At 44.1% G+C, this 26,742-nt stretch overlaps 2 protein-coding genes across 3 annotated transcripts in view; one reads left to right on the forward strand and one right to left on the reverse strand.

Annotated features, from left to right (window-relative positions):
• Positions 1–5,740: 5,740 nt before the first annotated feature.
• Positions 5,741–26,223, reverse strand: PDSS1 (decaprenyl diphosphate synthase subunit 1). Of its 2 annotated transcripts, none has more exons than XM_075827525.1 (11): positions 26,082–26,223; positions 18,619–18,677; positions 14,756–14,888; positions 13,307–13,437; positions 12,670–12,811; positions 11,665–11,776; positions 11,156–11,265; positions 10,011–10,091; positions 9,010–9,123; positions 7,817–7,897; positions 5,741–6,901 (listed from the first exon to the last, which is right to left on the reverse strand). In XM_075827525.1, the coding sequence occupies exons 1-11, from the start codon at positions 26,163–26,165 to the stop codon at positions 6,761–6,763; spliced, it is 1,188 nt and encodes a 395-aa protein (XP_075683640.1). In that variant the 5' UTR covers positions 26,166–26,223; the 3' UTR covers positions 5,741–6,760. The 2 variants fall into 2 exon arrangements, with proteins under 2 accessions (XP_075683640.1, XP_075683639.1); XM_075827524.1 differs by having other exon boundaries at positions 14,756–14,891.
• LOC142652087 (protein nucleotidyltransferase YdiU-like) overlaps positions 25,837–26,742 on the forward strand; it is a 35,301-nt gene continuing 34,395 nt past the window's right edge. Inside the window, exon 1 of the mRNA XM_075827526.1 lies at positions 25,837–26,293. The gene's annotated coding sequence lies outside the window, so the exon portion shown is untranslated. The remainder of the gene's footprint in view (positions 26,294–26,742) is intronic.

Here is a 26,742-nt window from a genome sequence, read left to right on the forward strand (position 1 = left end):
AAAGGTTAGTGGAGCATGTGGCCAACTTCCTAGATGTGGTGCTCCTTGTTTGTTTCTAGATAGGTGCCCTTTAAACCTAGAACGGTCCCTATGTATAACCCTCTCTGTACTCTCATGACCGGGCCGTACTACACTGATAGGAATGGGACTGCGGGAGGGGGGGTTTATGGCTGAACCCAAGTGTTACAATGCAATTTTAGTATCGCACTACCCATAAAGTATTATAATGAGGCTGTGCTGGGCTTTTGGGATATACTTTTGTATATAATTGCAGAATCAACAGAACTGCCAATTTTTTTTATTGATACTTCAACTTATGGATTCATAGACTCTGGGAGTAGAGGTAACAAGGAAGTTGAATCCAGCACTTAGGTGAAAATAAAATGGAAAGATTTTCCAAGTTTAATTAAATTTTCATTACTCTGGGAGTAATTAAAGTGATGTGTATAAAGAAAAAAAAAAAAGGCCTTAAATCTTCTCCAATGCTAGGACCTTTTCAAGGGTGAGTGAATTGGCATTTATGAAAGGGTATCTATCAACCGGCACAACCTTTCAAGGGGTTGTACGGGATTAGATAAACGGCTTCTGCCTTCTCAAAAGATCACCACACCTGGCCACAGGTGTTATTGCAGCTCAGCCCGATTCACTTCAACGTAGCTGAGATGCAAAACTAGACCTAAAACCGATGGACCGGTGTGGTGCTAGTAGGAAGCAGTCATGTTTTTCTAATCCTGGAAAAGACCTTTAATGATAGGGGATCTATAAGGTACCATAACAGATATGTTAGTGGGTGCATCTGAATCCATAACAGCTGGGGCCCAGTGTTTTAATGTGACTATGCCAGGTAAGTAACCTGAGCCCTCGTGGGCATTTAGATGCTCCTCAATCCAGGGCATATGGTGGCTCCTTCCACTGGGATAGACTCCTCCAAGTCTGTGTCGGCTCAGGTGGGAGGAGCTGCCGTTTTGAGCCCTCTTGCAGCACCGGATTGCCCCAGAGAGAACTTGGGCCTCTTATTGGCACGTTGTGTAATAAACATTTTAGCCCCCTTATTGGGGGGTTGAGATGCACACACTAATTTAATTTTGTTAGGGTGTTTTATACATTTTAATACAACTTTTTTTTATTATATATATTTTTCTGAGATGTAACAGGACAATTGCCCGACTGCTTTGATCGTCATAACAGTTGTGCACTGATAATGAATAAGTTGCAGATGGCTGAACCTAGTGTTGCAGATGCATTGATTTGCGACTATGCGTTCCTATGGGTCGTATTATGTAATAGCCGCCCAACCTCTACAGTTGTCATCTAGACTAAAAGTCAGTTTTTGCAGTTTGTATGCCTCAGCAGGACACCTCCTGGTTTGCAATGTGAACATGGTCCAGGTTGTTCTAGATTTTATTTTTCAGCTTTCAATCCTCATTCACATGACTGTAAGGGTGCTCTCTCTCACACGTGGCATGCCTGCATTGTATATCTGCAGCGTAAACTCATATTTTGTGGAAAACAATGTATATTTATGGGGGAAAAAAATATTCCGCTACCAAAGAACTAGTGGAATATTTTTCCCATAAGCGTACACGGTAATTTTCCATAACCTTTTTTTTTTTTATGCCGGAAGTACCTGGCAAATACGCCACGTTCGAGTGCAGTCACATTTATACCTGATGGGTCACGCACAATGCAGGTCGCTGCATGACTCCTTTTAACGTCAGAAAAATTTATCGCAGTAGGTGGAACCAGCGCTCGTCTGCTAAAAAGTCCTTTTTATTTGTAACTAAGTAAAAACATCAATACAAAAATCGGAGCACCCACAAAGAATGAATCCAATTGACGTGTTTTTGACTCCGCGTCCTTGGTCCTAACACCATAAGGACTGTCAGAAACGCGTCAATTTGATTAATTCTTTGTGGGTGCTCCGTTTTTTGTTATTGATGTTTTGACTTCGTTACAAATAAAAAGTACTTTTTAGCAGACAAGTGCTGGTTCCACCTACTGCGATACATTTTTCTACGTTCAAGTTGGTGTCTGGAATGCACCAGGACCGTCCCCCGAGGTGCTTCAAACAACCTTTTTTTTTTTCTCTCCTTTAACTTCAGTATGATGAAGTGAAAACCGTAGTCATTGCAGTTCAGCCCCATTCTAGTGAATTAGGCTAAACTGCAATTCCAGCCCATGGGCAGTCGTGGCACGGTTTCTGGGAGAAAGAAAGCAGATGATTTTATGGTTTTTGTTCCCCCTCTTTTCCCTAATCCTGGACCGGTAATCCTTCAAAGAGGGAGGTCATTAAAATGCAAAAATAATCTTCGAGTTACAGCTTACACAGATGTATAAAAATTTGGAGCAGTTTTGAGGGACAAGATTCTGCTATGAAAGATTTACTAAAGCAAAAATACCAGTTCTCATTTTAAAGAATCACTCCAGCAAAAAAAAAAAAAGAATTCAAAAATATTTCCCCTCTCTAGGTTTGAAAACATGTTTAAATAAAAAGTAGTGTATCCTCGCCTCCTCCCTAGGCAATGTATTTTACTGTTGGCCGCTCTGGTCCGGGTCATGCGATCTACACTTGTGACTCCCTGAAGCCTACAGAGTTTGCTGTGTGAATCGGAAGTCGGTCTCCCAATACAAGCCGATGTGAGATAGAGTTGTACTGAGACTGGCCTCTGGTCCACACCGCAGACACTGTAGGATTTGGGTATTCAGGATGCAGGTCACGTGACTAAACGGTGGCCCGGAACAGCCAACAGTTTAAAAAAAAAAAAAAAGTGAAGAGAATAAACCACGCGACCTGTCACTTCGTCACATTTTCGAACGTAAGAAGGGAAAAAAAAAACTTTGTCAGAGTGATTCATTAAGCTAATGGTTCCCAAATATACATGAAAAAAACAATATCCACTTGCTGCGGAGCAGACTTCACGCTGGTGTTATCGGTAAAATAGATGGTGGCTGGGTCCTTCACTATGAATGTTGACGGGGCCACTTGTGTGAGAAGCTCCTGAATCCTTTACATATACGTTTGTGGATATCGGAGTAGCTCTTTTCTAGAAGGTAACCCGTACATTTAGGTGTAGTGCTATTTCGAGGGGTATTTTGTATTTAATGCAGCGCTTTGCTGTGAAATTTTGTTTGTATCCGAAAATCTAAAACCGTTAATTCTAACGCTCTCTTGTTATACAACATGAACTCTATAAAGTAATTTTTTTTTTTTATTATTCATTTGTATATAACCTGTTCAAATTTTATGTACAGTCTTTTATAATAAACCATTCTCCTATGTAATCCAATGCAGCATTTGTTTCAGAATGGCACTTGTCGATCACAGGAAGAATGACAAAAAAATTCACAAAATGTGTCATTGTCTTTTATTGTTTGCACAAGTTTTGGCCAGAGAGAGGACATGAGCGTGGAACACACAATAGCAGATACATTCCGTGCGTTGATCGAGGGGCGGCATTATAAATAGTATCACATGATCAATCGTAGACATCGATATTTTGTACAGTAGCCAGCGTGGGCCTCAATGCAAGATCTGCAACGTACCCTCACCTACCGTGTCCCATTTATAATACTGGTGTCTGTATGTGGCAGAATGGCCTCAGTGACTTCCACCCCCATAGCTACACCCAACAGAGGTGACTAATAGGTAATGCCCCCACTATAATCCTGTAATGTCTCTTCTAAAGGGGGTTTATACCTACATCACACTGATAAATCTACCCTAGAGAGTTCACTGGTGTAAACAAGGCTTGGTAAAAGAGCAAAGATCTGGCACAGATGACGGCAGTCTGAGATATATTGCCTGGCGCTATATATAGCTCACTCATATATATATATATATATATATATATATATATTAGAAGGTTTAGTCTTCTAACAGATTCTGATTGTCCTCATCGAGGAAGGCAAACTGCCTACTGTTGATTGGGAGACCCTGCTATTTACAACAACGTTCCCATTAGTGCTTAGGGCAGAATTTGGGAAAGATCCTCATCTCTACTTGAATCCAATACTGAAGGGAACATGAACTAGGAATATGGGTGCGGACCAAGCCATTAAAAGAGGATGGTAAAGTTCTGGGGAAGAATATACCAATTGTGCAGGTGGGTCCTGTGGACAAGACGGTGAGTGGCAGTAGTTGTACCCGTCACTAGGCCACGTACCCATAAAGTAGCTGTATACAGTAAGGAAGTTGTACTGTGACAAGTATGGCAGTCAGTGGCCGACCGTAAGAACATATTAAAAAAAAAAAACCTAGCGCAGACTGGAAGTGATACGGCTATCCGATCATATATTATATTTTCTTGAATCTACTGAATTCCTTGTACAATTGCTTCACTTTCCTCCGCAGGAGTAATAAGAGATGGATAACGTGTGGTTTTGGTTGAAGGTTTGTTGAACCAAAAAAAATATCTCATTATTGGATGACAGGCTGAAAGAACATGGACTTTCTGAGAACATTTAAATCTGCGGTTACATAAATGATGATATATCATGTCATATTATCTAAGTCAATTTCCACACCCACCACCTAGAAATTCATAACTAAAACATCAAGAAATGACAGTGGAGACACTGGGATTAGTCTAATTAAGTGTTTCTCGACTCATCCCCCAAGTACCCCAGCAATCACGATTTGAGGACACCCCATAAAGAACATCTTATATTACCTGTGCAATACCAAGGAAATCCTAAACTCCGTCACCAGGAGTAAGTTGCCTGCCCTGATTGTTAGTCTAGATTTTTCGGCATGTTCCTGTCAAAATCTTGCAGTGAACATCTCTTTGGATCTCATCCATCTGCCAGCCAAAAATGGAAGGGGATGTGGGGCTTATTCTAACATTCTTGGTCTCTTCGTGCAGACAGACTGGTGGGAGGAAGGAACCAGTTGTCTGCAGCTGTCCATCCACATAAGCGAAACGCCGGCTGATTTTGGCCGACCATTACTCGCAACATAACGCAGAAGATCGTTTGCGATGGCCGACGTCTGTCTGCTGAAAACGTGATTGGTTGGTTTGGAAAATGTCAGGGCGTGGTCGGCAGAAACTACTTGTCTGTTTTGACCCCACAGACGATTTGTTCGGCCACATTGCGGCGATCACTATCTCAGGTGTATGGGCAGCGGTTTACACAGAATCGTGAGAAGAGGGGACACTGCTGGGCCGGGGCATATAGAGAAGATTTATTTTTATATTTCTCAGTTTTGATTGTAACATGAGCCAGAATAGGATCAAAGGAAAGGAGGAAGTGTTGGGATATTTATTCTATGGCCAGTGTTCCTTTACTGCCATGAATAGATGAATACAAGAAACAAACACGGCGCCACATAGTGTGAGTAAGCCCAAGATAACAGTCGGAGAAGGACGAATGGATGCTTACCACAGCTGGATAGGTCAATCACTTTGAAACAGATGAAAGTCATGGTGAGTGCTGCTGCCGAAATCCCAAACGGTTACGCCAATGGGTCACCGTGCAATGTTATCGAATGAAGGTAAAAAAAGGGGGATTCAAATAGGGCGCTGCTACTCAATGAAGATGCATGAATCGATAATAGTATTTATTTGTAAGACGGCTACGCGTTTCAATGCCGCACCGGCATCTTCCTCAGGGCATACAAAAGGCCTGAGGAAGATGCCGATGCGGCATTGAAACGCGTAGCCGTCTTACAAATAAATACTACTATCAATTCATGCATCTTCATTGAGTAGCAGCGCCCTATTTGAATCCCCCTTTTTTTTACCTTTACTGCCATGAGGCGCTATTCACACTGCGTTTGCAGTGTACATTCGGCAGGAAAGCTCCCTGCACATATGCCGAACGCATCCATAGAGCTCTATACACCCAACAAATGGGTGTCCTATTGTGATCCGCCCGGGCTTCTGTGCTTTCCATTACAGCGGACCACCGCGAAAAAGGAAGTATAGCGCACGGTATACTTCTTAACATGGAGGCCTATGCATGATATGCCTGTATGGCAGGCCGGTAGATTTTCCTGGCATATGCGCCAGATGTAAAGCCTGAATGCAATGTGAACAGAGACTTACATCCACAATATAATACAATAGAGTCTGAAACGAGAAGAACAGCACAACATTTGGGTCTTTGGTGCGGATGCGAGGACACAGATATTCCCCATAGGAGGTTGCAGTAGTTAATGTGCTGTAGGCTTCTGCATGAGGACTACATAGATCGTTTTACACCAATACACTATTCCTTACAATTAGGACCTACCTGGCCGCCTGCTGAACCAGCCTATCACGTTGTGTTTATGTTAATCTGGGACAATATTTTTGTCACATCCTAGATTATAGGGATTTATTTGGATTTAAATTTGTTGCTGGTCCCACACAGTCCCTATCATTTACTTCATGCTTTTAGCTTGGAGATACAGCAACCAATGCAATTTCTGCCACTTCATTAATTATGTTTCAATTAAGATATTGGCATTTGACTAACTGCTAAAATAAATAAAATAAGAAAACCAAAAAATTACTTTTTTCAGTTTAGAATAGATTTTATCCTGTTGTATATATACTCTTTTTTTATCCCCTTTTGTTTACACATGATATGGCTTTCACTGATAAAATCTAACCATAAAAAAATACAGTACTGTCATGGTGAAAGGCATAATAAACATCTCAAACTTTTTTCATAAAAGTCTTTTTGGTGGCCCGCACAGGAAGCAAAACCGGCTGTGTTTTGTACGTGTTGCTTGAGGCACAGTTTGGTGGTAGCTGCCTGGTCCTGGTCCAGTTGTCCATCATTTGTCCCTCGTGAGCACAGTTTCTGTCAGCTGAATAAGAGCGTCTCTCTCGGGGGACGGCTGCAGCTTGCTGATCTCTCGGATTGCTTCACTACAGTAGCGCTGGGCGAGGTAGGTGGTTTTGTGGACACCGTCACTCTAGTCATCAGAAAGAAAGAGAAGTCACTCATCTGTATAGTGTTACATCATACATTGACATGGAGAGCCCTGACCCCCCCCCCCCACATCTCTATCTTCAGGGTCCGTTGTGCGACGATACAAAGTCACCACATCTTGTATTATCAGAATTGCTTTATTACTCGACAGCAGATCCGCCAACAATCTAATGTCTATGGAGCTTGGCAGACCAACAATATTATAAGGGGGGGGGGGGGGTGACAAGTATCTGAAACATTACATTTTATCCTATCCAATCCTGTGAGGATAAGCGGTGAAGATGTCCGGCAACAGCTTATACCCCTCACTCTATTGGGAGTTAAGAACAAGGGTCAGAACTTTATACACAAGTCTCAATGCATCTGCTGCTCCACAAAGAGAATAATGCTTAATGAACAGGATTGTGGATCCATGTTGGACAGGTCGGTAGTATGGCTTCCATAGACTGCTACATGCCCATTCTGTACCTCCATGCCTCCAATTCTATACAGAGGCACAATGAGGTTGGAGATGCTCCACTGTAGGCCAGATTATGAAACATTCTCTGGAATATGGTGCATCGCAGAGGCCGGGTGCCTATAGGTCTGGAATATGGAACCATAGGGACTCCATGTGCCGCTGTACAGGGTTCATACACCTTGAGCCCTAACGGCTGCCATACTTGAAGTATATTGCTACCAGAGACTGCGGTATATGCAGCTCTAACATTGTGTGTAGGTTCGCCTTTTGCTCACCAAGGGTAAACCTACCCTGCCCTTTATGTCGGCAGCGGGTAGACCTGAATACAGCAGTACAACCTTTGCTTTTTCAAGGACTTACAGAACCAGTAGTCAGTGACTTTACGGTGTAATTAAATGTGTACGGGAATGCAGTGTTAGTAACGAGAGCGTCTCTTACCTGTCGAACATATTGCCACGCTTGTTCAACGTCTCCCGCTAAAGTGAATCTCCTCATTATCATCGCGTTCAATTCAGGGAACTACAGGCAGAGGACACATTAATGTCAATCATTACAACATTCCACATAACACTGGCCGAGCCTGAGCAGTACCGCTACATACACATAGGGCACTCGACGACCCCGTGCTCAGGATCGGTGGGGGTCCCAGTGGTCGGACACCCACTGATCAGACATTTATCACCTATAGAGTGGATAGGTGATACATTTTGACAATAGAAAAACCCATTTAATCAATTGTCCATGCTGGGTAAATGGTGCCATTAAAAGACACAATGCGCCTTTGCTTGTTTTTTCACAAATCACGTTAGAATGATATAATTAATCTATTCTGCGCTATGAGAAGGTCATTGTCTTCATATAACTCTCACTGTGATCCTTCTAAATGTCATCTGTATAATTAAATCACAATGGCTGCTCATGAATATTCATTAGGGTTTCCGCCCTTTTAGAATACATAATTGAGCAGCTTCCTCTACAAGCCGAATACTGATTGGTCTGTCATGTGACCTTCTATTCACTTCTGTGCAACAGTGATAGTGACTGGTCAAAACCATCACTGGAGCTGCAGCCGTTAAGACTCATGCAGATGCAGAAAGTCTCTTAGACCCAAAGTAAGATTTCCAGAAATACGTCCTCCTCAATAGTGTGTCTCCCTACCCAGCCTGACGATGTGATCACTGACTGGATACCGTCAGACCCTATTGACAAGGGAATGGCATCATCCAGTTGTCAATTTATTCATGCATTTCCAGGAGGAATAACAGAGGAAAAGCAAAACGCAGAGTTTTTAGAAAATAATGTTCCAGAATGGTTATTTCATGGGGAATGTCAGGAGAGGGGACTATACTATTGCCTTACAATAGATTCACATTGTGAGAAATATCTGTTTGTATATGTCCCGCTCAGTGAGAATTGGGTTGGCAACAAAAATATTAGAACGCTGGTTGGATCTGTGGAGTCTCTACTGGCAGATTCAGTTGGGAAACTGGAGGTCTGTCATTATTTTTGGTAGGAGGGCAGATGAAGGACACGATTTGTTTCTTGTTATACACCAGTAGAGGCACGCTGAACCGTATAGCTTTACACAATCACCGGGAATATAAGGGCAGGCGCATTCTCCCATACGTTACCTGTTGACAAGCGAATAAAACTGGACCAGTGGCTAATCCTAATTTCAGATCTGCGGCTGCTGGTTTCCCCAACTGATCAGCACAAGATGTATAATCCAACACATCATCGATGAGCTACGAGGTAGAAAATACCATGGGTGATGTAAGCAATACATTTATTAAAGAGGTTCCTGAGGTTATGACATGATATGCAGTCAGTGATTAATGGGGTGTCCAGCTAACCCCCTTATAGAAGCCACAATAATGACACAGCCGTTCAAGCCCAAAAAAATTCCCCAGAAACTGCCACTTTTATCCCTAGGCTGCCTCTGGTACTGCATCCAATGACTTGCATGGCACTGATTTGGGGTAAAACAAAGCAGATGTTTTTAATGTAATCCAGTCAACTGGTCAGAAGCCAGGTAATTAAGCCTAAATTATTATTTCTAGTGCCAATGTAGTGATTTATAGAAAAGTTAATGGCTCCCCAGTTTTCTGGGCTCCATAAAGTATTCTGCTGGCTTCATTATTTTGTCCAGTTCAGGCAGCCCTATTGTTCTATGTAGGACTATATATTAAAGTGCAACTGAGAAATACTATTCACAGCACGCCATTATCATCCGGTAACCAGGAGGGGTTGGTATGGGTTTAAAGGGTTATTCCCTTCACTAGTGTATGACGTCACTTTATGATTGGTGGTGGTCCGGTCTCTAGGAACCCACCAAATCTGGAGGATGAGGAGGCCACCGCACTGCTTTGCTAGTGCTGCGTTCCCTTCTTAATTTTTCCTGCACAGCGCCTCCCCCCTCCCCGGGAGCACCACTGTGCAGGGAAAACTTAGAAGGGGACTGATTCAACGCTCCAACGATTCATTCAAGGTCGGTGGGGGTCCCAGAGGTCGGACACCCACCAATCATAAAGTAATGGGAAATCCTAGAAATTGTAATAACCCTTTAGGAAAGAAGATCTTGCACCAATATCGTATTTGACATAGTGGAGAAAATAATCAAGGTAATGCCTACCTGAAAGGCTATCCCTATGTTCCTGCCATACTGGTATGCAATCTCATGGACCGTAGGATCAGGACAGGCCAAGATTGACACCTGAAATTACAGAGAAAGCCACAGTGAGTACCTGTTACACACACAGATTGTACCTTTGCTACGAGCAAGTGGTATTATATAGTCACAACACAAATGCATACAAGCGCCACCATTCTGCTAAGTTACTATTAGTTCCAAGACCACCAGACCATCGCATGGAAACTGGGAAACTGGCTTTGCAGGCGCACCGGTAACATCCAGATTTAATGCGATCCTTCAGTAATGAGGATTCTGCCGGAAAACTCCCAGTAAAGAATTAGGTCTCCCTTGGATACGTTTTATGCAATCAGATCTGTATCTGCGCAGGAGGAGGGGCTGATACTTCTGCATCACATCCCTACATACTATGACACTGTCCAATCAGTGCTGATCGTGTCAGGGTGTGTAGGGACACATCCTATCGACAAGGGAAATAACGACCGGTTGTCCGTTTATTCATACATTTCCAGGAGGAAAAACAGAGGACCGGCACAACACAGAGTTCTAAGAAAAGATGCTCCAGAATATTTTTCTATTCTTTTTTTTTTTAAATTGGAAATGCTATGATTTATTAAGACAGACATGTCAGGAAAGACGACCGGTCCTCTATAACTATTGGGTTGCAGGAAGAAGTTAGGTTAATAAAAACATCATTAATTATCTACGGATACTACTAAAGATCAGTTTGAGCCGTAGCGAATTAAAGCAGCCTACTACTTACTACCCCGCCTGAGTAGAAGGATTTGTATAGAAACTAAAAAAAAAAAAATAGAAGAGTGGGGGAGATTTATCAAAGGTGGCATTAAATGCAAGAGCCAGCAAAAATTGGGCAAATTGCGCCAAATTTATCCAAATGGCGCACATAACATAATATCTTTAAACACAATTTGCTAGGCATGTTAGACACATGTACACCAATACATCATGACGGAACATGTAGCAAAATGGTGCATTATGCTTCGTAAAATCCCCCCCCCCCCGCCCAATGTACTAGAACTACGGGCCGGTAACGAGCCTACATTACACAACAGTCACGAGAGCTCGGTATGATGCATTTAGCTATAAAAAATGCGGAACGTACATACTGCTTTACAGCTGTTGGCTATCAGACTCGCCGTCTTCTTAAACGTCTTTTCGAGGTAGTGAGCAAATCGTTCGTTTTCATTCTCTTTGGAGCCCAACTGAAGAAATTCACCTAAATAACCAATAAACAAGATGAATGCATGGTCATCTATCTATAGGGTTGATGCAATACTCAATATTCCAATGAAAGCTTTATGCAATGGCTACATTCAAGTCCGGGACAAGGGCGCATGCTAAAAAACCCTGCCTCCAGCACCAAGAGAGCTTGTCCCACCCGTGGCTACTTGGGGGGAATATAGTAATACATGGTGCCCATGGTGCCAGGTCCTCCAGAGTGCTAGAAGATATTTGCAGCAGCTCGTCAATCTGAATAATAGGGTCTGCCCCCCTTTCCTTGACAACCCCTTTAATTCAGAGACGTTCACCCAATATCACACAAAATGGCAAATATTCCTATTCTTACAAAAATATAAATACAGAATATATACATATAGTTGTTATTTTTACTAACCACGTACTAAATCTTCGATGACCTGAGATAACACAGAAATTACGGTGACATTTCCAATTCGTGCCAGGGCTACCGAGGCTGCGGACAATATGTAATCACCAGCCAGGACCGCCTAAAAGACAACCAGCAATAAAACAGGTTAGACATTAAATAACGCACGCACGTCCCGGGTGTTAAAATACCCTTAATATTGTTAAAAAAAAATCCCATACAGCGTTATATGATATTGACCGGTCAGACCCACTGTGGACCGTGTGTTTCTTCTAATGGCTGAAACTTCTATATAGGAACGGCACCAAAATCCTAGGAGGTAACACTGGCGGGTGATTCTGGTGTATTAGGGAATCAGCAATGACGTAATATCTATTACCAGAGTCACCTCTTTACCAGTGGGAATGCTTCAGATAATAGTGTGGTGCTGCTGTGGTGGATGAGAGTTCATCTATAGGTGACAGAAGAATATGGGCGATGTTCACAGCCGACTGTAGTATCTGAATGGAGCGAGGTCAAGAGTAAGTCACGATGTGCTGATATTACCGCAATTACCTCTCTGCTCTAAATACACATGTATTCTAGCAGTTTTAGGGAATTTGCATTCACCACAACTGCTCTGCACTATGTCTACCAGAATTTGCCTGGGCCATTGTATAGCAACAGTCCATGCCTGCATGGGTGACGACAGCAGATCCTGATTATCCAGTGTGATCTGTTATGGTCAAAGAGAGATCCTTTTCCTATCCCCTGGATATGAGATCCTTCCAGCAGAGGAGCTCCCCTCCCCTGCCAGACCCAGGGTTAGGCACCAAGTAAGGATGCTGCTTCTCGTGGGAGACCAGTGTGATTTCTGTAAGCAACGTCATCTGAATATAAGCAGGTTAGATTTGTCTTGGGGGGGGGGGGGGAGAGAGGCAACATTATGAGGGGGCTTAGATTAGGGCATGGAGGGTAAAACTTACATTTCCTGTGTTTTTGTTTGATATCTGTCATAACGGCTGTACACTGTACCTGTTTTTCACCCCATATGTGGTTGACAGTCCTCTTTCCCCTCCGTGAGTCAGATCCATCGATGACATCATCATGCACTAGACTAGCCGTGTGGATCATTTCAGCAATGACTGCAATAGAACGTTGGCCGGGGTGCATTTCCCTGTATTGGCGTGGAAAAGATTACATCACACTTACAACAGCATTGCAACAATAGTTATTTTTGTACAGTAAGGGAAGTTGTGTCGATTTCAAGGTACTTTGAATTAAAGGGGTAGCCCGGGCACCAGATGTTATGCAGCGGTCGGTGTCGGAAGCAGATGGCTCCGACAACTGTATAGCGGCCGTGCTTCAACTCTGCTCCTCTTCAAGGGAATAGAAGCAGAGCTGCAGTACTGCAGGATGGCCGCTATCCTGTGACCAGGGCCATCTGCTTCCGATCACTGAATGACATCTGGTGTCACAATAGCTGATCGGTTCAGGGTCCAGATGTCGGACCTCCAAGATAATATACTGATGACCGATCCTGTGGAAAGGTCATTAGTATGAAAAACCGCCGCATGCCTGGATAACCCCTTTAAGTGTAATTTTTCAGACCTAAAACAATAAACGTGAAGAATTGCAGCAACGAGGCCGGATGTGATGGCTCTGTACTTACCGGCTATTGTTATAGTGCACGTTGCAGGCTCGTGCCATTAACACCACCAGCATTGGTCTCAATGCTTTACCTTTCCCATCAAAATAATATTCCACCATTTCCCTCAGCTCCTGCGTCGTTATAAAAAGCTCCTGTAATAAGAACACAAGAAATGTACTGTACATAGATGGGAAAAAAATGTATCTACTGCTCTGTATAAGGACTATGGAGATCAAGTCACAGGCATAAGGCGTGTCTATAAAAATTTGGCACAATGTTTAGGAACGTGGTGCACACAAGAACACGGCTGCTGTCGTACATTTCCAACATTTCTTGCACTTGAAAATGTTCCACAACCAACATGTTTTCATTAGGAGTCACTAGTAACAGTAGACCACCCCATAGTAGTCACAGAGGGCTCAATCACTTGTTACCACAAGCCATTCTAATTTCTCCCCCTAGTAGTTTGAGCAGGCGCTCTTCCAATATCCCAGTAGTCACAGCATCCTCCCTTACTTCCCCAGTAGTCACAGCGGACCAACGCCTTCCACTGGTGATCACAGCGGACCAACGTCTTCCACTGGTGATCACAGCGGACAAACGCCTTCCACTGGTGATCACAGCGGACCAACGCCTTCCACTGGTGATCACAGCGGACCAACGCCTTCCACTGGTGATCACAGCGGACCAACGCCTTCCACTGGTGATCACAGCGGACCAACGCCTTCCACTGGTGATCACAGCGGACCAACGCCTTCCACTGGTGATCACAGCGGACCAACGCCTTCCACTGGTGATCACAGCGGACCAACGCCTTCCACTGGTGATCACAGCGGACCAACGCCTTCCACTGGTGATCACAGCGGACCAACGCCTTCCACTGGTGATCACAGCGGACCAACGCCTTCCACTGGTGATCACAGCAGACCAACGCCTTCCCCTGGTGATCACTGCAGGCCAACACCCCCCATCCTCAGCAGACAGTCAAAGCAGGACTCCCATAACCCCCTTTCCCTCTCCCAGTAGTCACATCCGTCCATTTACCTCCCGCACGCGCTCACAATGTGTCCTCTGTTGGCAGGAAGCTACATATGAGCAGCCCTTTGTAGGCTTCAGCCCCAGTTTCATGCTAACAGGAGGAGCATATGGCACAGAATAGATCACAGCTGCCGTGTGCTTTCTCTGCCCATCATCACCCAGCTGCCAAATGCATGAACGGCAGGGAACAAAACCGAGTCATCAGGGCCGATTTTCTAGTGGCCATTGGACATGGTTTTGTCCAGCGCTGATAAATGCTTATTTCATCTTGACCGGTGTCGTATCATGAGCTGGAAATGTAGGAACCCTATGAGGTGAAAATACAGACTTGGGAGTGTTCTGGACAGATGATCAACAAATCAAATTCTCATGAAAGCAGAACAAGCAAAGAATCCGATATCCATCCGTAGTGTAATATTGAGGACTGGTTACCTTCTTAATATCATCGTAGAGATTCTTCAAGTCGCTGCTCCCAAGTTTAAATGGGTCTTTGTATTTGGCCTCACTGTTGGTCTTACTGTAGCAGCACGCTACACCAGATGAATGGAGGAGTCTGGATTGTGGCCTGCTAGAGAGTCACAAAACAAATTACAATGCAAGACATTGAGAACCGGGACAATTTTGGCCTTGACCACATTAACAATTTTTGAGATTTTGCCTTTTCGCATTCTGATGGTTCAAATTTTGTTATTTTTTGTTCGATTTAGCGGTTTAAAGAGACTCTGTCACCACATTATAAGTGCCCTATCCCCTACATAAGGAGATCGGCGCTGTCATGTAGGTGACAGTAATGCTTATTATTTAAAAAAACAATCTATTTTCACAACATTAGGAGCGATTTTGGTTTATGATAATGAGCTTTCTTAATGCCCAAGTGGGCGTATTTTTACTTTCGACCAAGTGGGCGTTGTAGAGAGGAGTGCATGACGCTGACCAATCGGCATCATGCACTCCTCTCCATTCATTTACACTGCACTAGCGATATAGATATATCACTATGTGCAGCCTCATACACAAGCCCTAACATTACTACAGTGTCCTGATAATGAATACACATGAGATCCAGCCTGGACGTCATGTGTACTCAGAATCCTGACACTTCTGAATCTTTTTTGTGAGACTTACAGCAACGGATACGAAATCTCGCAAGATCACGGAGCTAAACGAGATTTGGTTTCACTTGCCGGAATCTCACAAAAAAGATTCAGAAGTGTCAGGATTCTGAGTACACACGACGTCCAGGCTGGAGGTCATGTGTATTCATTATCAGGACACTGCAGTAATGTTAGGGTTTGTGTATGAGGCTGCACATAGTGATATATCTATATCGCTAGTGCAGTGTAAATGAATGGAGAGGAGTGCATGATGCTGATTGGTCAGCGTCATGCACTCCTCTGTACAACGCCCACTTGGTCGAAAATAAAAATACGCCCACTTGGGCATTAAGAAAGCTCATTAGCATAAACCAAAATCGCTCCTAACGTTGTGAAAATAGATTGTTTTTTTAAATAAAAAGCATTACTGTCACCTACATTACATGTGGTGACAGAGCCTCTTTAAGGCTTTATTTTTTTGTCAGACACGTTGTACTTGGTATAGGATACATTTTTTGCTACATATGCACTAGTATTTAATTTATAGGAATTTTTATTTAAAGAGGCTCTGTCACCAGATTTTGCAGCCCCTATCTCCTATTGCAGCAGATCGGCGCTGCAATGTAGATTACAGTAACGTTTTTATTTTTAAAAAACGAGCATTTTTGCCAAGTTATGACCATTTTTGTAGTTATGCAAATGAGGCTTGCAAAAGTCCAACTGGGCGTGTATTATGTGCGTACATCGGGGCGTTTTTACTACTTTTACTAGCTGGGCGTTGTGCATAGAAGTATCATCCACTTCTCTTCAGAACGCCCAGCTTCTGGCAGTGCAGACACAGCGTGTTCTCGAGAGATCACGCTGTGACGTCACTCACAGGTCCTGCATCGTGTCAGACGAGCGAGGACACATCGGCACCAGAGGCTACAGTTGATTCTGCAGCAGCATCAGCGTTTGCAGGTAAGTAGCTACATGGACTTACCTGCTAACGCCGATGCTGCTGCAGAATCATCTGTAGCCTCTGGTGCCGGTGTCCTCGCTCGTCTGACACGATGCAGGACCTGTGAGTGACGTCACAGCGTGATCTCTCGAGAACACGCTGTGTCTGCACTGCCAGAAGCTGGGTGTTCTGAAGAGAAGTGGATGATACTTCTATACACAACGCCCAGCTAGTAAAAGAAGTAAACACGCCCCGATGTACGCACATAATACACGCCCAGTTGTACTTTTACGTTAAACACGCCCAGTTGTACTTTTGCAAGCCTCATTTGCATAAATAAAAAAATGGTCATAACTTGGCCAAAAATGCTCGTTTTTTAAAAATAAAAACGTTACTGTAATCTACATTGCAGCGCCGATCTGCTGCAATAGCAGATAGGGGTTGCAAAATCTGGTGACAGAGCCTCTTTAAGCAAAAATGCAGGAAAAAAAAAAAAGCAAATCTGCTGCAGTTTTTTTATTATTTCATTTTTACACCAAACACGGACCATCGTGAATGAGGATTTTCTAAATCTATTGTAGGTTGTCTGGTTGTGACGATACCAAATAGGTGTATATTTGTTTATGTTCGGATTATATTTAAAACAGATTTTCCCATCAGGCACATTTATAGCATATACTGTGGATATGCCATAAATGTCAGGTAGATGCAGGTCCCACCCCTAGGACCTGCAACTATCTCTAGAACGGGGGCCCCTAAACCCCCATTCTGTCTCTGTTCCCGCTGCGACTTATAACCATGTAAGTAGAAAACAGCAGAGCTCGCTGAGCTACGCTGTTTACGTAACTCCCATAGCAGTGACTGGCGGTTACGGAATCAGCGTGGTAACTTACATTGTCGGAAATTAGAAGTCGCAGCGAGAACAGAGAAAGGTAGAACAGGGTTTAGGGGGCGCCGTTCTAGACATAGGTGCGGGTGCCAGAGGTGGGACCCGAATCTATCTGACATTTATGGCATATCCTGTGGATGTCATAAATGTCCTTGATGGGAATACCCCTTTAATATATTTTTATTTACTGTAAAAAGTGCGTGTTTGTGTGTATTTTATTTGTGACTGATTTTTTTTTTTCACTTTTATTTATTTTTAAATCACTTTTTTTTTTTCAATCACAAAAGGGCGATTTTCAATTTCGTTTTTTTTTTAAACTATAACGTCCTGGCATATATCTATATACCAGCACATAAGACTTTATACGACTAGTGCTCAGGCAGTTGTCAGGGCATACCTAGGTATTCCCTAACAGCAGGACATTCTGTCCTGGGGTCCTTCAAAAGGACCCTGTGCACCAGGTATGGGCCCTAATGGTATCATGGGAATTTCCTGCCACAAGAATAAAGGAGGGCCCCCCCTACAGTCTTTCCCTATGCGTACCCTGAACAGCGTTGATCACAGCACACAAAGTGTTAAACGGCGGAGATCAGAGATTTCTCTTATCTCTGCCATAAGAGCGGAGCTTCAGCTGTGTATAACACCCCCGCTCCTGAACGCGCATAATAGGACGCCAAGTGGTTAAAGCGGTTGTACGAAAAAGGTCAAGTGAATGGGATGGAGCTGCAATGCTAGACACAGCTGGACTTTTTGGGAAATCTCATGCAATACCTATAAAATGAATCTCCAGGCAAAGACCATGCAAAATCCAGTTTTTATCAGGGTCTTCCCCACAAATATTTAGTTACATTGCATAAAAAGGTTTCCCCTGATCTCCTTCCTCACAGCTCAAGGCGGTATGAATGGTTTATTAAAGATCGTTCTTTATATTAAACTTTATAGTGACTGTTTCTTCTGTAACTGCATGGTGACGTGGGATGTGAGGTCTTCATCCGGTCATGGTCAACGTATTGCCAATACCGGAGGTGACCACAGGGACAAATAGGTGGCCGCCACAGTGAAATTACTATGGACAGACCGTTACTGTTGGGGCCAGAGATTGTTTGCCATGGTGACCTGATGTGTCCTGACAAAGGACATCACATTAGTTTGCACGGAGGAACAACAGGAGGAGCGGGAGATCAGAGAAGAGTTAGTAAAGTAAGGGTATTGCACTGTTTATTTATTTTTTAGTCCAAATGCAGAGATTTTAAGATGCCAGGAAAACCCCTTTAAGGTGTTTTGAGGGTGAGAGATCGACAATCAGGCAAAAACGAAATTGTTTTAGATTCCCTTTGAATAAAAGACGAGAAGCGATTCCCGGGGCACTTACCACAATGGAGGGGTCACTGATGCTCTAAATAACATTGGCTTCATAAGAGGGAAATGTACCTGCAAAAGAAGCAAGACGGCACCATCAGCGTCACATGTCCATCAAAACCGAAGAGAAGGACCAATCATTACTAAGCGTTCAAATACACGATCTGGACTCAGCGGGACACCATCAGTCTTAGGCCTAATGCACATGACTATGGTTTTTTGTTTGTGTGCTGTCTGCAATTTTGCGGATAGCACACAGACCCGTTCATTTATATGGCCCCGTGCACACGACCGTCATGTTTACAGATCCGTGTGGGGGCCACGAGTACGGGCCGAAAAAACTCAGAACATGTCATTTTACCGTCTATATTGACCTACTCAGGGGGTCGGGACCAAGTGGTGACATCAATTCCAGTCTTCCATTTTATTTGCGGATCCGTGAATACTGATGACACACGGATGCACTACGGAAGGTTTTTTGGCAGACAAATGGACAACGGATCCGTGTGCATTAGGCCTAAGGTGTTGTTCACATAACTGCACGTAAACATAAAATATAGTATTAAATACTGAGCCTGAATGTGAGTTTGTAATTATATCCATATAGCGTCTGCATTGGTTTTTATTTACAGGGTCTGTATGCTTTTAAAAACTTTTTTTTTTGCACAGTGCATCTAAAATAAAGAAAAAAAAGCAAAAAGTCCAACTTTGCAAATTGGCGATCCTGCCGTTTTCTGTATACAGCTCCTGAGCATATTTATGTGTCTCCATGCTCACAGACTACGTGATACCCTAGGGTACATTTATTAATAGTGTTCTAAATATAGACAGGAGAGAACTAGACAGGCAGAAACGGTGCCAAATTTATCACCCGCTGTATGATCTATTTGGCACAACTCGTTAGACACTTTTTCTCATGGCAGGCAAAATTTTGCATTCAAAATATTCATTAACAAATCTGACGCATTTTGTGAGTCCTCTATGGCGACGTTCACATCCGTGTCAGTTAAGGAAAACCAAATGTGCCAGAGCACACAAATTACCCAGCTTTACCAGCTATCAATAGAATGTGTGGGGTGAAATAAGATGTCACTTTTAATAGATCTAGCTAAAAGGACAAACTGGGACACACAACGTGTCATTTTAAAAGTAACCAAGGAAGACCAGCAAGGATTAGGATCATAAATGTAGCGAGTGGAGCGAGTGCAACTAAGCACCAGTGTATCAGACCAGCGGCAATCGTGCGCTCCGCCACTGACAGTCACAGTTAGGTTGCTGGCCCAACATTGAATTGTTAAAAGCACCGAAGCCCCCCCCCCCCCCCGACATGTTACGTAGGCTCCTCAGGGGTATAATGGGGCTAATGGTGGCAAGCACGAGATATCCTTCTCTTAAAACCTTGGAGGTGATGTGCATGGAGGTGCAGCCCGAACCAGACCAATAGAAATGCCTAGAGGGTAACGAGCCTCCAGCTGATATGATGGACGGGAGTACTGTCCAATCAGAGGGGCAGGATCCGCAGCCAATCAAAATGCTTGGGTGGCGCATGCGTGCAACAGGAAAACCAGCTGTCAGAAGAAAAAGGTGACCAAAGTATCTGCACGTAGAAAACGGATAACCTAAAAGATACGGACACAATCACAGGAGGATGAATAGATGTCGCTGATCACAAGTAAAAAGGGAAGTATTGAAGTATGAAAGAATGTCGAAGACACATATCAGACCGCTTAAAAGTCGCCACAAAATATGGGTCGAGATGTATGGACAGCAATTGGCAATTGCCATGTTACTAAAGTATAGTGTAATTATGGGTATATTGCGAGGTGCTGCCACATAGAGACGTATGGTTGAGAGGAAAAGGACTATTTAGCGGCCGATGACAGTCAAGAGGTGCTCGTTAAGGCCGTCAGATCGAGTATTAGAGAAGGAGAAATATGTATTTCCCCAAAAAATTTTGTCCTCCATTAACATAGATGTGACATAATAGTCAATATTTTTAGTTTTTTCAGAGAAGAGTATATAGGAGTGCAAGATACCCATGACCATATTATTAGGAGGGAAAAGAAAAGGACTCTGGCTATTATTTGGCAAGAATATATGTGCCTCAAATTAAGCCAGTGTATTCATATTAATAATAATAATGGCAAGAGGGGAAGTCAAAGACAGAGGAATAGGAGAAATCCAATATGATCCGTCAAAGAAAGGCCACGAAGGTGAAACCCTCGTTAAGTCCAGTAGGATTTTAGTCTATGGATCCATCTCGCTTCCTCCTGTACAAGTTTTTTGTCCAGATTACCAGCTCTGGGACCCAATCTGGGTTGGGTGATGCCCCAAAATTGTAAAGAGGTGGTAGTACCGTTATGGAAGGATCGAATGCACTTAGAGAGAGGAGTATCCTCTTTAGTATTGATTGTGCTCAGATGCACATTTGGTTTTCCTTGAATGTTCGCTGCCCGCCAGCTATCGGGGTCATTCCGTAGTTTGTGCGTCACATCTGCGTCAGGGCTCCGATCCGACTGAGCTTTCTGTCAGAACGGAGCCCCGACTGACACAAACTGAAACCAAAGGTTTCCGTTTTCATCACCATTAAATGGTGATGGAAACGGAAACCTTTGGTTTCAGTTTGTGTCAGTCGGGGCTCTGTTCTGACAGAAAGTCAGACGGAACGTCGGAACGGAGCCCTGACGCAGATGTGAACGAAGCCTTAGCCATGTTCCTTTTTCTAGATATTTTTCAAAAAACGATCAAGAAAGTTTCAAAAAGTATCTAAAATACATAATATATTTTGGGCACGCTGTGTATGGGTACTCACATCTCTAAGAAACACTCCAGGAAAAAGAAATACATTGTATAATGCCTAGTGCAGGGCCGTGGGTGTGGGGAGGAGGGGGAATTGCCCACTCCGGCCCTGTACTAGGCATAACACAATGCATTAGTGAGTGTCTGAGAGGTAGGACCAGCATCACCCGGGCATGAATGCCAGATCCTGTGAATATTTAATAAATGCTTAAAAGGGTTGTCCACCGGATAGGTCATCAGTATATGGTCTGTGGGGGTCAGACACCCGGACCCCCGCACCTTTAAGCCAATCCAGCTGCCTCCAGACACCGGACGTTCATGCCGGAAGCAGATGGCTCGGGTCATGGAATAGCGGCCGAGCTGCAGTACTGTTCAAGTGAATAGGAGCAGACCTGCAGTTCAGCAGCACGCAGGCCACCGGAACAAGCTGATCGGTGCAGGATTCGGGTGTCGGACCCACTCCGATGATATACTGATGACCTATCTGGTGGATAGGTTGCCCGGTAGTGGAAAACCCCTTTAAGATTGAAATACCGCTTTAATTAATATTAGATCTGTATTACATCTCTGTTCATAAGCCATGTATCTGGTGCCAATGACAGGAGAACTTCAGTTTTCATACATCGATGATATTTTCTTCCAAAACAAACCATTGCTGACACTTGGATAAACTATCAGGCTTTCTTCAAATCAGAGTTGCCATAAGCAAATCCAACCCGTGGAGCCGCCACAAAAATCCAATGCGAATTTGCAATTTGCCGTGCAGCGGATCCGCACCCAGTTTAGCCCTCTACAAGGGAGCTCACCGATGAGTGGAAATACCATGGCTTTTCTGCGACATCAGTAGATTTACGCGGATTCGCATTAAAAAACAATGGGAGGCGGATATCATGCAGGTTTTAGGCTATGTTCACACGGGGTATTTTGCCGAGTTTTTTGACGCGGAAACCGCGTCGCAAAACTCAGCAGAAACAGCCCGAGAACGCCTCCCATTGATTTCAATGGGAGGCGTCGGCGTCTTTTTCCCGCGAGCAGTAAAACTGCCTCGCGGGAAAAAGAAGCGACATGCCCTATCTTCGGGCGCTTCCGCCTCCGACCTCCCATTGACTTCAATGGGAGGCAGGAGAAAGCGTATATCTCGCTGTTTTATGCCCGCGGCGCTCAATGGCCGCGGGCGAAAAACGGCGGGATAATTGCCGCGAAAATCGGCGTGCAGGGAGAGGAATATCTGCCTCAAAGTTCCAAACGGAATTTTGAGGCAGATATTCCTCCCCCAAAATACTCCGTGTGAACATAGCCTTAGTGTGTGAAAACCTGAACATGTGAAAGGGGCCTTATAGGGAAACTGGGAGCCCATTATTTATATGCAGCCGGTCCATATACACATAGATCACTATGGATATACAGCTAAATAATAAAGGTTGAAAAAAGTCCCTCCAGTTCTCCTGCAATGATGATCCAGAGGAAAAATTCCTTCCAGAATAAGACCCTGGAACAACGACCCATCTTTAGTAATCCAGTGTCCATAACTTGTCATTTTATTCCTTTTAAGAAAAGTATAGATTATCAGAGATCCTTATGAATGAGGGGGATGATCAGCACGCAGAGTATATTCGGATCAGGTCGAATACTCTGCTCTTTAAAAACAGGTTGTCAGGTTGGTGGCTGTTTATACTGATGACTTATCCATAGAATAGGTCATCAGTATATGATTGGTGTGGGGTCTGACACCCGGACCCCAAACCGATCAGCTGTTTCGGCTGCCGGGCGCTATGCAGGTTTGGTGCTCTTATACTGACCCCGCATTACAGCCTGTATTATACACCTGTGCAGCATTTACAGTTAATGGTTCCTTAATTGGAAACGGTCAGCAAGTTTGTCGCCAAACACAACAGCACAGCCTTAGCACCTACAATGCCAAGGAGCAGTTTGTTTTTCTGCATTAGATTACTGTACAGAGCCTGGTGTAAACAGGACACTTCCCAGAATACTACCAACAGAATAAGCTCTGATCAGACACACACAGAGAGCAAGGAATGCTGGGAGATTTCAGCTCTGAAGCCTGAAAAACGGCAAATGCAGCTCTGGACTATAAGAGCTTGTGCACACGTAGTGGAATTGCTGCGTATTTTCTGTCCGGAATTGCAGACGGAAGATATGCAGCAGAATACAGTAGCAGCAGCAAAAGTGGGTGAGATTTAACTAATCTCATCCGCACGCTGCGTAAAAATTCCGACCAGAAATTGACACGTGGTGCTTATTTTTCGTATCGCAGCATGTCAATAATTCCTGCGGCGTAAAGTGGACTGAATTGCTGCGTTTTTCAGGAAGTCACCATCTCCCAACATTGAGAAAAACGCAGCAAAATCGGCACCATTTTCTGCAGTAAAAAACGCAAAAAACACAGGAAATGGTGCGTTTTTTTCCGCAGCGCAAAGTCTGATACTTTCAACGGAATTGCTGCCGAAATTTTCTTCCGTTTCTGCTGTAACTCCGGATCACTACATGATTAGGTAACGCAATGTTTTTCCACAATTATTCAACTTTTTTGTAGATTCATTTTATATATAAACTGGTGTTCAAAGGTGGACAAATACTCGCCCTTTCTCTACATGGATTGGTAAATCAGAAGTATAATAATACAATGCAAAGCGAACACAATAACCAATCAATAACTATCTGTAAAGATCATCAGGAATACAACTCTGCTCCGTCCTATAGATCATCCTATGAGGTTAGAGTCTAAAACATGGCGTATAGTCAAGGACATGACACACAAATGTCATACACAAGCACGTAACGAAGACACATGCAATATACAACCAACAAACCTGGATCCATAAACCGACAAACCTGGATCCATAAACCTGCGCACCTCCTAAATAAATAAAAGATTACAACTTGGAGATTTATGTCCTGATATTCATCTTCTACCAATCATAATACACATAAATGTGGTCAGCACGATGTCTCCACGTCACACATTTATATGATTTTATTTAAAATTTTCCTATTCATATCCGTAGCTGCTTTTTAAGATTCTCCTGGTTGTCCACGGCAACAGACAGCGCTAATCTCCAATCGGTTGTCAGGAGTGTTATCATCTGAGCTCTTAGGGTATGTTCACACGCTGAGCCAAAAACGTCTGAAAATACGGAGCGGTTTTCAAGGGAAAACAGCACCTGATTTTCAGACGTTTTTTGAGCAACTCACGTTTTTCGCGCCGTTTTTTCGGCCGTTTTTGGAGCTGTTTTCAATAGAGTCTATGAGAAAACGGCTCCAAAAACGTCCCAAGAAGTGTCCTGCACTTCTTTGACGAGGCTGTATTTTTACACGTCGTAGTTTGACAGCTGTCAAACGACGACGCGTAAATGACAGGTCGTCTGCACAGTACGTCGGCAAACCCATTCAAATGAATGGGCAGATGTTTGCCGACGTATTGGAGCCGTATTTTCAGGCATAAATCGAGGCATAATACGCCTCGTTTACGCCTGAAAATAGGTCGTGTGAACCCAGCCTAACAATGCACTGCCTGGTAGCAGGATAACAACACAATTCTGGATTTAGCTTATGGCTTCGTTCACACCTGTGGTCGTAGGAACGGAAAAACGGCTGTGCTGGAGCATTGCATTACGGACACCAACGACGCCTATTGACTTTAACGTGCTCCGTCGGGTTTCTGCACCTCTGTTTCAGCGACAGTGGGGGTCTCAGCACCCGGACCCCCACCGATACAAACTTCTGATATGTCTCTGTAACAAATGAAAAGTGCAGACACTAATAATGTAGACATCTGCCAAAGAACCCTCTCCAGCTGGAGGTGTATACTTCTTACAGTGTGGACCCCAAGACTGAATGTCATAATCAAGCTGTGGTCTTACAGGGGATCACGGGTTTAGTGGCTGTAATTGAACCAGTTACTTCCACAATATCGGAGGCAGAGACTTCACATCAAAACACAGGGAAGGACATCCACATTTGCTGAATGTAGATCACTCACTCCATAAGGACAAGGATCAGGGACAACAATGAGGCAGCGTGGGAAGGACCGGGAGCACTGCAGCCACACACAATAATTGTAAAAATCTTGTGTGATCCGATACTCAACAGAAGTCAACGGAAAATATGAGAGCGCTAGTAGCTGGAGACAGCGCGGGGCGTTATATGCTGGAGACAGCGCGGGGCGTTATATGCTGGAGACAGCGCGGGGCGTTATATGCTGGAGACAGCGCGGGGCGTTATATGCTGGAGACAGCGCGGGGCGTTATATGCTGGAGACAGCGTGGGGCGTACAGCACACATTAGAACGTTATATGCTGGAGACAGTGCGGGGCACATCAGGACGTTATATGCCGGAGACAGTGTGGGGTGTACAGTGCGGGGCACATCAGGACGTTATAAGCCGGGTACAGTGCGGGGCACATCAGGATGTTATAAGCCGGGTACAGTGCGGGGCACATCAGGATGTTATAAGCCGGGTACAGTGCGGGGCACATCAGGACGTTACTTGCCATGGTCAGTGCAGGGCGTGCAGTAATATACAGCAGCACGGGATCGATACAGCTGCAGAGCACAGAACAGCATGGTTTCTGCTAGTGACACTTTGACCTTCTCCCTAGTCCTCACCTTCCTGGCAGCTGCTCTCCCTCCTCCTAAGGCCCCGCTCTAGCCTCCTACCTGGCTTATGTGTACAGCTCGTCTCCCGGACAGGGCAGCAGCGTGACGTCCACAACACCGTAACCGCCATCCCCAGCCCATCATCACCCTTCACTTCTCTGCCACCACCCGGCGCAGGACAGCCGTCGAGCCACGCCCCCTTGACACTTACCCCGGAACCGGACGTTATTGGACGGAAGTAGGAAATGACTGGTTGGCCATATTTAGTGAGGGTAAGACTACATTTTGCTCTAGAAGTAACGTAAAGTGTTACCGTGTCGCATTTACAAGTTATTAGGTTACGGTATTACTAGGAATGTATTGATCATTCTAATGTCATTGGGTTAAAATGATATTACGTCATCAAAAGTGGACGTGGAAGCTGCTGCCATGTCCTCTACCTCCGTATACTTCCATATATGGAACTGGCACGTCACGTGATGTTGCCTACTACGTTGCTTTGGTAGAAATAGGGTCATGTATAGAAGTAGTGGTCGGGTGAAAGTTTAGAGCGCATGACTGTGAATGTATATATTGCTATAAACAGTGCAGCACATTTACTATAAATAGCGTCATAATCCTGTGCTGTTTATTGTTACAACACAGGGATCAGAGCGCTACAGAACACCAAATCCCCAGCTGATAAAATAATGACTGCCTGCCGCCGCCACAAGGTGGCGCT

This window comes from Rhinoderma darwinii, chromosome 5 (assembly GCF_050947455.1).
Source record: "Rhinoderma darwinii isolate aRhiDar2 chromosome 5, aRhiDar2.hap1, whole genome shotgun sequence".
Classification (NCBI taxonomy): domain Eukaryota; kingdom Metazoa; phylum Chordata; class Amphibia; order Anura; family Rhinodermatidae; genus Rhinoderma; species Rhinoderma darwinii.

Bases quoted from the DNA above. Each gene is read 5' to 3' on its own strand.
- PDSS1 (XM_075827524.1), bottom strand. From the start codon at position 26,165: ATGATGGGCTGGGGATGGCGGTTACGGTGTTGTGGACGTCACGCTGCT. The intron at 13,438-14,755 runs GTAACCAGTCCT...TTCTTATTACAG, and splicing joins TCTACGATGATATTAAGAAG to GAGCTTTTTATAACGACGCA. The intron at 7,898-9,009 runs GTAACGTATGGG...CTCTGCCTGTAG, and splicing joins TTTTATTCGCTTGTCAACAG to TTCCCTGAATTGAACGCGAT.